The 12,649-nt window shown below is 41.3% G+C and overlaps 1 protein-coding gene and 1 long non-coding RNA gene across 3 annotated transcripts in view; both read left to right on the forward strand.

Moving 5' to 3' along the window:
- The first annotated feature begins 1,022 nt into the window (after positions 1 to 1,022).
- Positions 1,023 to 3,659, forward strand: LOC116374290 (uncharacterized). The gene is made up of 4 exons (XR_004210149.1): positions 1,023 to 1,071; positions 1,195 to 1,323; positions 2,026 to 2,181; positions 3,057 to 3,659. It is a non-coding gene; the product is annotated as an uncharacterized LOC116374290 (long non-coding RNA).
- Positions 3,660 to 8,163: 4,504 nt separating this feature from the next.
- Positions 8,164 to 12,649, forward strand: part of LOC109892537 (rab11 family-interacting protein 1) — a 36,614-nt gene continuing 32,128 nt past the window's right edge. Inside the window, exon 1 of one of the 2 annotated variants that reach the window (XM_031826416.1) lies at positions 8,164 to 8,699. In XM_031826416.1, coding sequence (XP_031682276.1) covers positions 8,350 to 8,699 — 350 coding nt within the window. In that variant the 5' untranslated portion in view covers positions 8,164 to 8,349. The remainder of the gene's footprint in view (positions 8,700 to 12,649) is intronic. The other variant, XM_031826415.1, reaches the window with a different exon arrangement.

Genomic DNA, 12,649 nt, shown 5'->3' on the forward strand with positions numbered 1-12,649 from the left:
GTCCAGAGTAACTCCGAGGTCCTTCACAGTTTTATTTGAGACGACTGTACAACCATTAAGATTAATTGTCAGATTCAACAGAAGATCTCTTTGTTTCTTGGGACCTAGAACAAGCATCTCTGTTTTGTCCGAGTTTAATAGTAGAAAGTTTGCAGCCATCCACTTCCTTATGTCTGAAACACATGCTTCTAGCGAGGGCAATTTTGGGGCTTCACCATGTTTCATTGAAATGTACAGCTGTGTGTCATCCGCATAGCAGTGAAAGTTTACATTATGTTTTCGAATAACATCCCCAAGAGGTAAAATATATAGTGAAAACAATAGTGGTCCTAAAACGGAACCTTGAGGAACACCGAAATTTACAGTTGATTTGTCAGAGGACAAACCATTCACAGAGACAAACTGATATCTTTCCGACAGATAAGATCTAAACCAGGCCAGAACATGTCCGTGTAGACCAATTTGAGTTTCCAATCTCTCCAAAAGAATGTGGTGATCGATGGTATCAAAAGCAGCACTAAGGTCTAGGAGCACGAGGACAGATGCAGAGCCTCGGTCCGATGCCATTAAAATGTAATTTACCACCTTCACAAGTGCCATCTCAGTGCTATGATGGGGTCTAAAACCAGACTGAAGCATTTCGTATACATTGTTTGTCTTCAGGAAGGCAGTGAGTTGCTGCGCAACAGCCTTCTCTAAAATGTTTGAGAGGAATGGAAGATTCGATATAGGCCGATAGTTTTTTATATTTTCTGGGTCAAGGTTTGGCTTTTTCAAGAGAGGCTTTATTACTGCCACTTTTAGTGAGTTTGGTACACATCCAGTGGATAGAGAGCCGTTTATTATGTTCAACATAGGAGGGCCAAGCACAGGAAGCAGCTCTTTCAGTAGTTTAGTTGGAATAGGGTCCAGTATGCAGCTTGAAGGTTTAGAGGCCATGATTATTTTCATCATTGTGTCAAGAGATATAGTACTAAAACACTTGAGCGTCTCTCTTGATCCTAGGTCCTGGCAGAGTTGTGCAGACTCAGGACAACTGAGGTTTGGAGGAATACGCAGGTTTAAAGAGGAGTCCGTAATTTGCTTTCTAATAATCATAATCTTTTCCTCAAAGAAGTTCATGAATTTATCACTGCTAAAGTGAAAGTCATCCTCTCTTGGGGAATGCTGCTTTTTTTTTTTTTTTTTTGACAGTGGTGACCTGGCGAGTGACCTGGCGAGTGGGTGATGTCATAATAGAGAGACTACTGCAGGGATGCTGCATGTGCAGGCTCAGAACAACATCAAGAGCTCCAGACCACAGCTAAAACTGCTCATACACAGGTAGGTAGGTTGGAGCCTCTCAGGGAGGTAGGCTACCACACTAATAGAGAAGTTTTATATTCACTTCACATGACTATTTCAAATTGGGTTCTGTTCAAATGGTTTCTCCCTGTCCCTCCCTCCCAGACCTAAATCAGTCTTTGGACTGACCAGAGGTGAAGCTCTTCTTCAGGAGTTAGTCTTCTCTTTACTGTATAGAGATCTATTGATATATATTTCTGATATTAATTTATATAAATATATGACTATACTCAATACAGATTGAAGCAGCTATAGGAAGTTTTGAATAATTTAATATTGTCTCTAGATTGTTGTAACGCAAGGTTTAAAAGCCAGTTGAGAGAGTAATGAGAACTACAGCAAACAGCAATATTCCAGGACAGCGCCTGTACAGAACATTCTGCCTAACTTGACTTCCATACCTAGACATGTCTCCCATGAATCTTGTGGTAAGAAAGACGGATCATATCCCCAAAAACAACAAGAGGTGACTGACTCAGGAGAGTAAATAGATTTTAAGGTCATAGCCAATATATTGTGATTAAAGTAGTTTTCTGCCCCCATGTGGCTACTCTGTATGCTGCCCCATGCAGGGACAGGTGACTCTTCCAATTACAGTTGCATTTGTACTAACAAAAGAGAAGACATCTGTATGTAGTGTATGACAAATGTAATAATTGCATAATTATTCTCCGCTCTTAGATATTTGTCACAGTTGTGATGTCCCCAGGCAGAGGCATCTTCTTCTGGACTCTGAGGTCTACCAGAGAATCCAGGGCAGGAGAGAAACAACCACAGACCCTCGCCAGTCCAACACCTTCCACCTGATACAGGAGGTGCTGGAGGAAGACTGTAGAAGTGAGTATTTCCATGTTACAATTTATAGAAAACGTATTTTACCCTTTTGGACATACTGAGAGCCAGGTTATCTTTAAGAACAGCTATATGGATGAGCAATGCCAGAGCGGAACAGACTTAGATACAGTAGAATAGTATAGAATACAGTATATACATATGAGATGAGTTATGTAAGATATGTAAACATTATTAAGTGACTACGATACCGTAGCAGTATAGAAAACAGTATATACGTATGAGATAAGTAATGCCAGATATGTAAACATTATTAAAGTGACTAGTGTTCCATTCCATAAAGTGGCCAGTGATTTCTAGTCCATACCTACAGGCAGCAGCCTCTAATGTGCTAGTGATGGTTGTTTAACAGTCTGGCCTTGAGATAGAAGCTGGTTTTCAGTCTCTCTGTTCCAGCTGTGATGCACCTGTGCTGCCTTTGCCTCTGGATGATAGCGGGGTGAACAGGCAGTGGCCTATGTGTGTGTTCAGATGCGGCCCTGCATACCCAAGAAAATCCTTAGACACGGCCACCCAGCAACCCCTCCTGTTGAGAGTGCAGATGTTCCACAGATGTCAAAGCTGTGGAACTCTCATTGTATAATAATAAGACTCTGCTATTGGTCTCAAGTAAAATATTAACTTTCTTCTCAGGGTGTGCCATGAAATAGTCAGAAATTATTGTGTCACAAGTATTTTTTTTAAACAACTTGTTTTTGCCTTCACACAGAGTCAATAGTCAACGTACAAACTGTCCAAAGTCAATGTAACATTGCATGCTGTACTGTATCATTCTGAGATCCATGCAGCTGGGTAAATGTTTGATCCTCTGTGCCATTGACTGTGATGGTAATGGAGTTCCTTTCTCTGTAACACTCAAGACGTCAAGATCAAAGAGGGGCATCACAGGACTGGAGAAGCCTTACCAAGACCCAGATCCTTCTATCAGAACTACAACACAGCAACCATGGTTCTAACCTTAAGAGAAATCTAACATACTACTACCACCACCATCTCCCCACAGAATAGACACATTTTACAATGATAACTCACAGGCTGCTTGTTGTCGGACCAAACCCAGGACACATGATGTGCTTTACTTGTGCTTGAGAGTGGACAAACTTGTCAAATGCCTTTATTGGTGTATTATATTTGTGTGCAGTAGGGGGCAACCTCTACACATTTGCTGCCCCTGAGTTAGTTTACTCAAAGTGTGTATGTAAGATGTTATTATGATCAAACTACATAATTTAATTATGTGTAACCATACTATGCATTTATTGTAGATATTGGGCTGTTATATCACATTGTTACGTAAGTGGTGATAAGTTGAAATAGAATGTTATTATGTAAATCAACATTAAAGTGAGACATTTGCATGAGATATATAAGTGTTAAGGGAATTTTTATCAATGATGACTAATTATGTATACATTTCAATCAGGACTGACTAATCAGAATACTATTATGTTATTGTATATGTACTAATCAGAATACTATTATGTTACTGTATATGTACTAATCAAAATACTATTATGTTACTGTATATGTATGAATTTTCTTTTTAATCCTAGTACTGAATATAATGTGTGTAAATATAATCAAGAATTAGAACAATGACTGTCTGTACCATGGTAGAAATGAATGGCTAGAAGGCTTATCTACACAAGCATGGCCTTGGCTCGGTCATATACTATCTTAAATAGGGAGAGACATGTGAGAACCATACAGCCATTGTACTACAGCGGAGATGACATGGGCTAGTACTGACACTAATGACGTCATTTTCAGTTTATAACCTGTGGTAAAATGTGTAATGGGCAGTACTCTCGTGAATAAAAGCTGCTGTTTGACTTTAAGACTGGGCTCTGTCCATTTTTATAAAATAAGGGTCGTACAAATCCTTATGAATTGACAGAGTGTTTAATTTTAATTTGGTGTTAAAACATAGAGGAATTTAATTCCTGCAACAATAAGAAAGCCCTGAAGGTATATGTGGAAGATGGACATTCAACATTCAGCAGGGGGCAGAAATCCAGAATGATTATAAACCACCTCTTTCAATACAGAATGCCTCAAGAATCAATCTTAACTGGGAAATGGCTTTCCAGGATAACACTGAGAAGATATTTATTGTACTGTGAGATAGTTTTAGAACTCAAACCATGATTGGATGTTTTTTCCCCAAGATGCAATTCAGTTCTCTCCGAACAGTCAAAATGAACCTTCTCTGATACAGACTTTTAAACTGGTCTAGCAGTGTCTTGAGTCAATTTCTACGAGAAGAACAATTGTTCTGATGTAAATAGAGATGGGTAAGGTACATTGGAGCCACAATATGGTGGCTGTGCAGAGATACATTTTATCTCCCTAATGCTCCCTAAAAATAATTGACATTGAGTGACTGGATAGATATTGCCTGCAGGCTCATGGTTCACTAGACCTCTCCTGGTGAAGCTGGATTTGACATTACAGCCATGATGATTTGACTGACATACAGATGAAGTCGGAAGTTTACATACACTTAGGATGGAGTCATTAAAACTAGTTTTTAACCACTCCACAAATTTCCTGTTAACAAACTATAGTTTTGGCAAGTCGGTTAGGGCATCTACTTTGTGCATGGCACAAGTCATTTTTCCAACAATTGTTTACAGACAGATTATTTCCCTTATAACTCACTCTATCACAATTCCAGTGGGTCAGAAGTTAACATACACTAAGTTGACTGTGCCTTTAAACAGCTTGGAAAATTCCAGAAAATGATGTCATGGCTTTAGAAGCTTCTGATAGGCTAATTGACATAATTTGAGTCATTTGGAGGTGTACCTGTGAATGTATTTCAAGGCCTACCTTCAAACTCAGTGCCTCTTTGCTTGACATCATGGGAAAATCTAAAGAAATCAGCCAAGACCTCAGAAAAGAAATTGTAGACCTCCACAAGTCTGGTTCATCCTTGGGAGCAATTTACAAATGCCTGAAGATACCACGTTCATATTTACAAACAATAGTACGCAAGTATGAACACCATGGGACCACGCAGCCCTCATACCACACAGGAAGGAGACGCGTTCTGTCACCTAGAGATGAACGTACTTTGGTGCGAAAAGTGTAAATCAATCCCAGAACAACAGAAAAGGACCTAGTGAAGATGTTGGAGGAAACAGGTACAAAAGTATCTATATCCACAGTAAAACTAATCCTATATCGACATAATCTGAAAGGCTGCTCAGCAAGGAAGAAGCCACTGCTCCAAAACCGCCATAAAAAGCCAGACTACGGTTTGCAACTGCACATGGGGACAAAGATCATACTTTTTGGAGAAATGTCCTCTGGTCTGATGAAACAAAAATATAACTGTTTGGCCATAATGACCATCATTATGTTTAGAGGGGAAAGGGGGAGGCTTGCAAGCCAAAGAACACCACTCAACCGTGAAGCATGGGGGTGGCAGCATCTTGTTGTGGGGGGTGCATTGATGCAGGAGGGACTGGTGTACTTCACAAAATAGATGGCATCATTAGGGGATGGAAGATTATGTGAATATATTGAAGCAACATCTCAAGGCATCAGTCAGGAAGTTAAAGCTTGGTCGCAAATGGGTCTTCCAAAATGGACAATGACCCCAAGCATACTTCCAAAGTTGTGGCAAAATAGCTTAAGGACAACAAAGTCAAGGTATTGGAGTGGCCATCACAAAGCCCTGACCTCAACCCTATAGAGAATCTGTGGGCAGAACTGAAAAAGTGTATGTGAGCAAGGAGGCCTACAAACCTGACTCAGTTACACCAGCTCTGTCAGGAGGAATGGACCAAAAGTCACCCATCTTATTGTGGGAAGCTTGTGGAATGCTACCTGAAACATCTGACCCAAGTTAAACAATTTAAAGGCAATGCTACCAAATCCTAATTGAGCGTATGTAAACTTCTGACCTACTGGGAATGTGATGAAAGAAATAAAAGCTGAAATAAATCATTCTCTCTACTATTATTCTTACATTTCACATTCTTAAAATAAAGTGGTGATCCTAACAGACCTAAGAATTTTTACTCGGATGAAGTGTCAGGAATAGTGAAAAACTGAGTTTAAATGTATTTGGCTAAGGTGTATGTAAACTTCAGACTTCAACTGTACATAGGTTAGCTATCAGGAACAGGTTGGTAGGAGATACTAATTCTCACATGTGTAAACCTATACTGTCCTGTCTTGGATTATATAGTGTTTTCATTAGTGGACCTGATAAAATATGTGCATGTAAACTCAGCAAAAAAAGAAATGTCCTCTCACTGTCAACTGCGTTTATTTTAATTTTATTTTATGTTTAAATATTTGTATGAACATAGCAAGATTCAACAACTGAGACATACACTGAACAAGTTCCACAGACATGTGACTAACATAAATGGAATAATGTGTCCCTGAACAAAGGGGGGTCAAATCAAAAGTAACAGTCAGTATCTGGTGTGGCCACCAGCTGCTTTAAGTACTGCAGTGCATCTCTTCCTCATGGACTGCACCAGATTTGCCAGTTCTTGCTGTGAGATGTTAACCCACTCTTCCACCAAGTAACCTGCAAGATCCCGGACATTTATGGGGGGAATGGCTCTAGCCCTCACCCTCTGATCCAACAGGTCCCAGACCTGCTCAATGGGATTGAGATCCGGGCTCTTCGCTGGCCATGGCAGAACACTGACATTCCTGTCTCGCAGGAAATCATGCACAGAGCGAGCAGTATGGCTGGTGGCATTGACATGCTGGAGGGTCATGGCAGGATGAGCCTACAGGAAGGGTACCACATGAGGGAGGAGGATGACTTCCCTGTAACGCACAGCATTGAGATTTCCTGCAATGACAACAAGCTCAGTCCAATGATGCTGTGACACACTGCCTGAGAACATGAAGGACCCTCCCCCTCCAAATCGATCCCGCTCCAGAGTACAGGCCTCGGTGTAATGCTCATTCCTTCGACGATAAACGCAAATCCGACCATCCCCCCTGGTGAGACAATACTGCAACTCGTCAGTGAAGAGCACTTTTTGCCAGTCCTGTCTGGTCCAGCGACAGTGGGTTTGTGCCCATAGGCAACGTTGTTGCCGGTGATGTCTGGTGAGGACCTGCCTTACAACAGGCCTACAAGCCCACAGTCCTGTCTCTCTCAGCCTATTGCGGACAGTCTGAGCACTGATGGACGGATTGTGCGTTCCTGGTGTAACTCGGGCATTGCTGTTGCCATCCTGTACCTGTCCCGCAGGTGTGATGTTCGGATGTACCAATCCTGTGCAGGTGTTGTTACACGTGGTCTGCCACTGCGAGGACGATCAGCTGTCTGTCCTGTCTCCCTGTAGTGCTGTCTTAGGCGTCTCACAGTACGGACATCGCAATTTATTTCCCTGGCCACTTCTGCAGGCCTCATGCCTCCGTGCAGCATGCCTAAGGCACGTTCATGCAGATGAGCAGGGACCCTGGGCATCTTTCTTTTGGTGTTTTTCAGAGTCAGTAGAAAGGCCTCTTTAGTGTCCAAAGTTTTCATAACTGTGATCTTAATTGCTTAAGCTGTTAGTGTCTTTACGACCAGTCTTTAGGTGCATGTTCATTAATTGTTAATGGTTCATTGAACAAGCATGGGAAACAGTGTTTAACCCCTTTACAGTGAAGATCTGTGAAGTTGTTTGTATTTTTACGAATTATCTTTGAAAGACATGGTCCTGAAAAAGGGACGTTTATAATATATTTTTTTCCGAACACGATTTTGAATACCACCGCTCTTTTAATATTTTTTTTTTTTTTACTGTGCCATGATTTCAACCAATTTCAGTGTTCAGCAGGAAATGTAAATTAACACCAACTTTTTATTAATAGCTTACTACTTTAATATGACGTTTAAACTATATTATTCTAGTGGATAACGTTTCCTCATAATATGGGAGGTATATTTCTCAGCTCAGGCATTCGATCCAAAATCGAGCTCCGTTAATCTGGGGGAGTACCTTGGCTCAGCAAATGACCTGTCTTGCAAACGTCTGCGGTACATCCTGTACAACATACCACGCCCACTCAGCTGTTTCCGCAACTTTCCATAAGTAAAAGGGTTTCATCTGGCGAGGTACTCTAATGTATCTACTTAGCACACCGAAACGTTTCTAGACGGTATTGAAACCTCCGTAGGTGTCAGCCATGTCTCTATCAGACCAGAGCCGACAGTGTTATTCAACCAGTGTACAGGTAACTGTGGTTCAGGCAAGAAGCCTGAGGATAAAGGGGAAAAATGGCACCAACGACGCATACGCCATCATGCAGGTGGCCAAGGATAAATTCGCTACATCGGTGGCAGAGAATAGCGTGGCACCGGTGTGGAAAGAAGAGGCCACGTTCGAGCTGCCGCTCTTCCACAACGGTAACACAGGAAAGTGTACGTTGCACGTCCACGTAATGCACCGGGCTCTCGTGGGACCTGACAAGTTGCTCGGCCAAGCAGTCATCAACCTGTTGGAGCTCAGCGAGGTTAAATCCCGTAATAAGACTGAGTGAGTGTTCTCGTCTCTGTCCAGTAATAGTCACAGCCTTACTATTTCTAGATTGCTCCAGAAAGGGCTTTGAGTTCCATAATTCCCTTTACAATGAATCACTGTAGTTGTTGAAATAGCCTAAGGCAATAATGGAGCGCCACAATGTCTTCAATAGGGGTTGTAATTATACAAGAACAGGGACTGCACCATATTCCAATTGAGTAATAATCATCTGACTCAACATGTAACCAAAATGTTATAATGTAGTAAGTTATAAGAGCAGGACATAGGCCTAAAAATGTTGTCCTACAGTTTTACTCTGTCAGTTAATTCACCCAGCAGAGGTGCAACAACCAGTTGTTAGAGTGAAACAAGCCTATGGAATAAGTGCTTTCTCCCGTTGCTTTTTACTTCGCTCCTCTTGCCTTCACCTCACATTGGGTGACACTGTTTGTTTTAGCAGCCTGGGTTTTAGCAGCCTTTAGCCCAGTCATAACAGTGGAGCTTGTGATGAGCACAACATCCCATTATGAGGGAGAATACCAAATATACACTTCGATACAGCTATGACTGGAAGTGACTTTGTCGTAGCAGGTTAGGGTAATTAAAGTAGCAGGTTATGAGAATTAGTTTAAGGTTAGGAAAAGGGTTAAGGAAACTGTTCCTAACCTGCTATGAAAAGTGACTTCTGGACGTAGATGCGTGTTTTTAGGGAGTCCCCAAAGTCTACCTCACTAATTGCCTCTCCTGTGAGTCTTTAGTACATATCAGTGTTCTCTCTCTTTCTGAATATCTGTAAAGGAACTCATTGATTTTATTACAGGCCTCCTCTCCTAACCAATTAACCAATGGGTTTGCATTACTGAAGCCTCTGGCTGACCTTCCTCATTATTGCTCCTTGCTCAATGGTAGAATGACTGGGAAGGCTTTGCTGGACAGTTTATTGCTGACAGTCTAAATAATATTATAAATACTGCAAAAGGATAAACAACTTTCCTGCTGGGTCTTCGGTCAAACTGTTACTGTTTTCCTTCACACATTAAGTGAAGTCTTTGTTAACGAGTTGAGCAGCAGGTGTTTATTAATTAGGCTGCAGGCTTATTTATTTCACAACTTCTTGAGAAATATAATCCGGGAACAAAAATATAAACGCAACATGTAATGTGTAGGCCACATCTTTCATATTTCTCAAATTTTGAGCTCAAATTTGTTTAAAAAACCTGTTAGTGAGCATTTCTCCTTTGCCAAGATAATCAATCCACCTGACAGGGGTGGCATATCAAGAAGCTGATTAAACAGGTACACCTTGTGCTGTGGACAATAAAAGGCCACTAAAATATGCAGCTTTGTCACACAATACAATACCACAGATGCATCATGTTTTGAGGGAGTGTGAAATTGGCACGCTGACTGCAGGAATGTCCAGGAGCTGTTGCCAGATAATTGAATGTTAATTTCTTATCATTAGCCGCCTCCAACATCACTTTAGAGAATTTGGCAGTACGTCCAACCGGCCTCACAACTGCAGACCACGTGTACGTGTAACCACGTCAGCCCAGGACCTCCACATCCGGATTATTTACTTGCGAGATTGTCTGAGGGGGTGCTGAGGCATATTTCTGTCTAATGAAGCCCTTTTGTGAGGAAAAACTCCATCTGTTGGGGAGCCAGGCCCTACCAGGCCCACCCATGACAGGGCCCTTGCCCAGTCATGTGAAATCCATAGATTAAGGCCTAATTAATTTATTTCAACTGACTGATTTCCTTATATGAACTGTAACTCAGTAAAATCATTAAAATTGTTGCATGTTGCATTTATATTGTTGTTCAGTATACACCCCATTAAGCTGTCTCTACGTCAATAGCTTATTAGCTATACACAACAGCAGGTGATGTGCACGACCACACACACTGATGTCTGGGAAGGGGGCACTCTTGAAAGTGAATATTGCTGGATCTTTTGTATGTGTAAGGAGAGCGCTTCTTGGTTAGACTGTATTAGAGTATATCTACTTTGGTTATTGCATCTTGATCTTTCTGATTATCTTTATGGCTCAATATTTTTTGACAGAAATGGACGAATGTAAGTAAGACTGGGAATGACAATCAAACAAGGAAGGGCAATGATCACAAGTCAGTCATAACGTGGCTAATAGGTTAGCGCATCTATTGATATAGCAAGCTAAAAACATGGAGCCTAACGTTAGCTAGCTGCTAGGATGTCATGTCATTCGAGGAGTGGGTGAGTGACTGACATTTTGCCCCTCGTTGTTTTTCTATGGCTATACACAGCTAGAGATGTAGGTGTAATTTGGAATAGCTAGCAAGAACTTGAACAACTGTTATTCAGTTAGCATATCTCTTGCATTCGCAAATTCACTCTGGCTATCTATCTACTCCAATTTCAGAGCACTCTCATCTGAGTGTGCCAGAGCACAGAATAACTGATGAATTTACATATGCGCAACATCCGCTGATTATGGACGGTGTCAATAAACGTCGGCAATGAAAGTAAGTCACAAACGCTCTAGATAACATGTAAACAGCCTAACCAACTCTGGTAGGGCGAGTAAAATGGTCAGAGTGAGGTGTTCTCTCATTTGTGCCTGGAAGTAGCTAGCTAGCCAACTTTAGCCAGTTAGCTTTGGGTGCTTGGTTGATACAAGCATGCATTGTTGGCAGGAAAGCTGCAGAAGGACAAGTAGGCTACAATTCCCAATTGTTTATCAGTGCAATTTTGAAGGCCAACTAGCTGGAAATGTTTGAGGGTTTATCTAATGTTCCTTTGTTAGATGTTAGCTCATCTTTCTCTGGCTAACATTAGTTGATCTTTTTGTTGTTGATGTGCATAACTAAGGGAGAGAGAGCTTGTTTTTTTCATGGTTGTTTGATCAATAGGAATGTAAAGTTTGCAAATGTAAGTGGTATTGACATATTTGCAGAAATCCATTCAAGGTGTGGCTTTTGGCGAATGAGTCTTAATGATCTAATGTCGCGCTGTTGCAACTGTCTGTAAACACACAGTCCAATTCAAAGTGAATGATGGCAGGCCTGTGTGCAAATGGCTTGTTTGCATAAGGCCTACTGTAGTTCTGATTGGCTATGGTGCACCGGTCTGCGTATACTCCAGTCCTGGATGAGACAGATGTTTTATTTACCGTGGTGTCTATTAATTGCCAAACGCATGGCCACTTTCCCACTCTATTTTGCTATAGAATTTCCACAAATTCTTTTAGTCTATGTAATTCCCAAACGTTCTAAGAAATTATGAAAACTTAAAAATGACCATATCTAATGCTCGCTTGTCAGATTCTTTTTACATTTTGTCTTATTCTTCCTGGTGCTAAAATGCTGTCAGTTCCACTTGAAAGTGCATTCTCCATGATAGTAATTGGTCTCATGCAATCTGAGTAGGAGTCAGTCTGGAGACAGGGCTGAGGATCTCCACGGCTGATAGTCCTTTTTGCTGTGTGACAGTGATAGGTTCATCTGACATTATTGTTATCGTTGCCCTTTAGCTCAAATGCCAAACTTCAGCAGAACATGTTTTCTCAGACCTGAATTCTTCCCAGACCTACTTTCATATGCACTCCTCAAAGCCTCTCAAAAATGTTTTTCTTTTTCTGGTCAAAGGATATCCATGCCAACTCATACAACCTGGTTCATACACCTTAGCCATGGTATACAATGGCTATCAACGTTTGCAGCATCCCACAGGATTATCGTTTTGAGTGCTTCATAAAATATTATATAAAACCAATATACACACACTTTGAGCCATATTGAGGAAGTTTTCTCATGGTTTGTTCTGCTCTGATTTCTCATTGTTGACTGTGGTGTACCTGATTTCTGCGGGGCCCAAATCCAGACTTAGCCTCACATTCTGGAGTGTTTTTTGGTGAAAAACAAACACATTTTTGCCTCTGTGCTCTCCCTCCCTCTCAGGGTGTAGGGACTTGACTGTGGCT

The sequence above is a fragment of the Oncorhynchus kisutch genome, linkage group LG6 (assembly GCF_002021735.2).
Source record: "Oncorhynchus kisutch isolate 150728-3 linkage group LG6, Okis_V2, whole genome shotgun sequence".
In the NCBI taxonomy this organism is placed as follows: domain Eukaryota; kingdom Metazoa; phylum Chordata; class Actinopteri; order Salmoniformes; family Salmonidae; genus Oncorhynchus; species Oncorhynchus kisutch.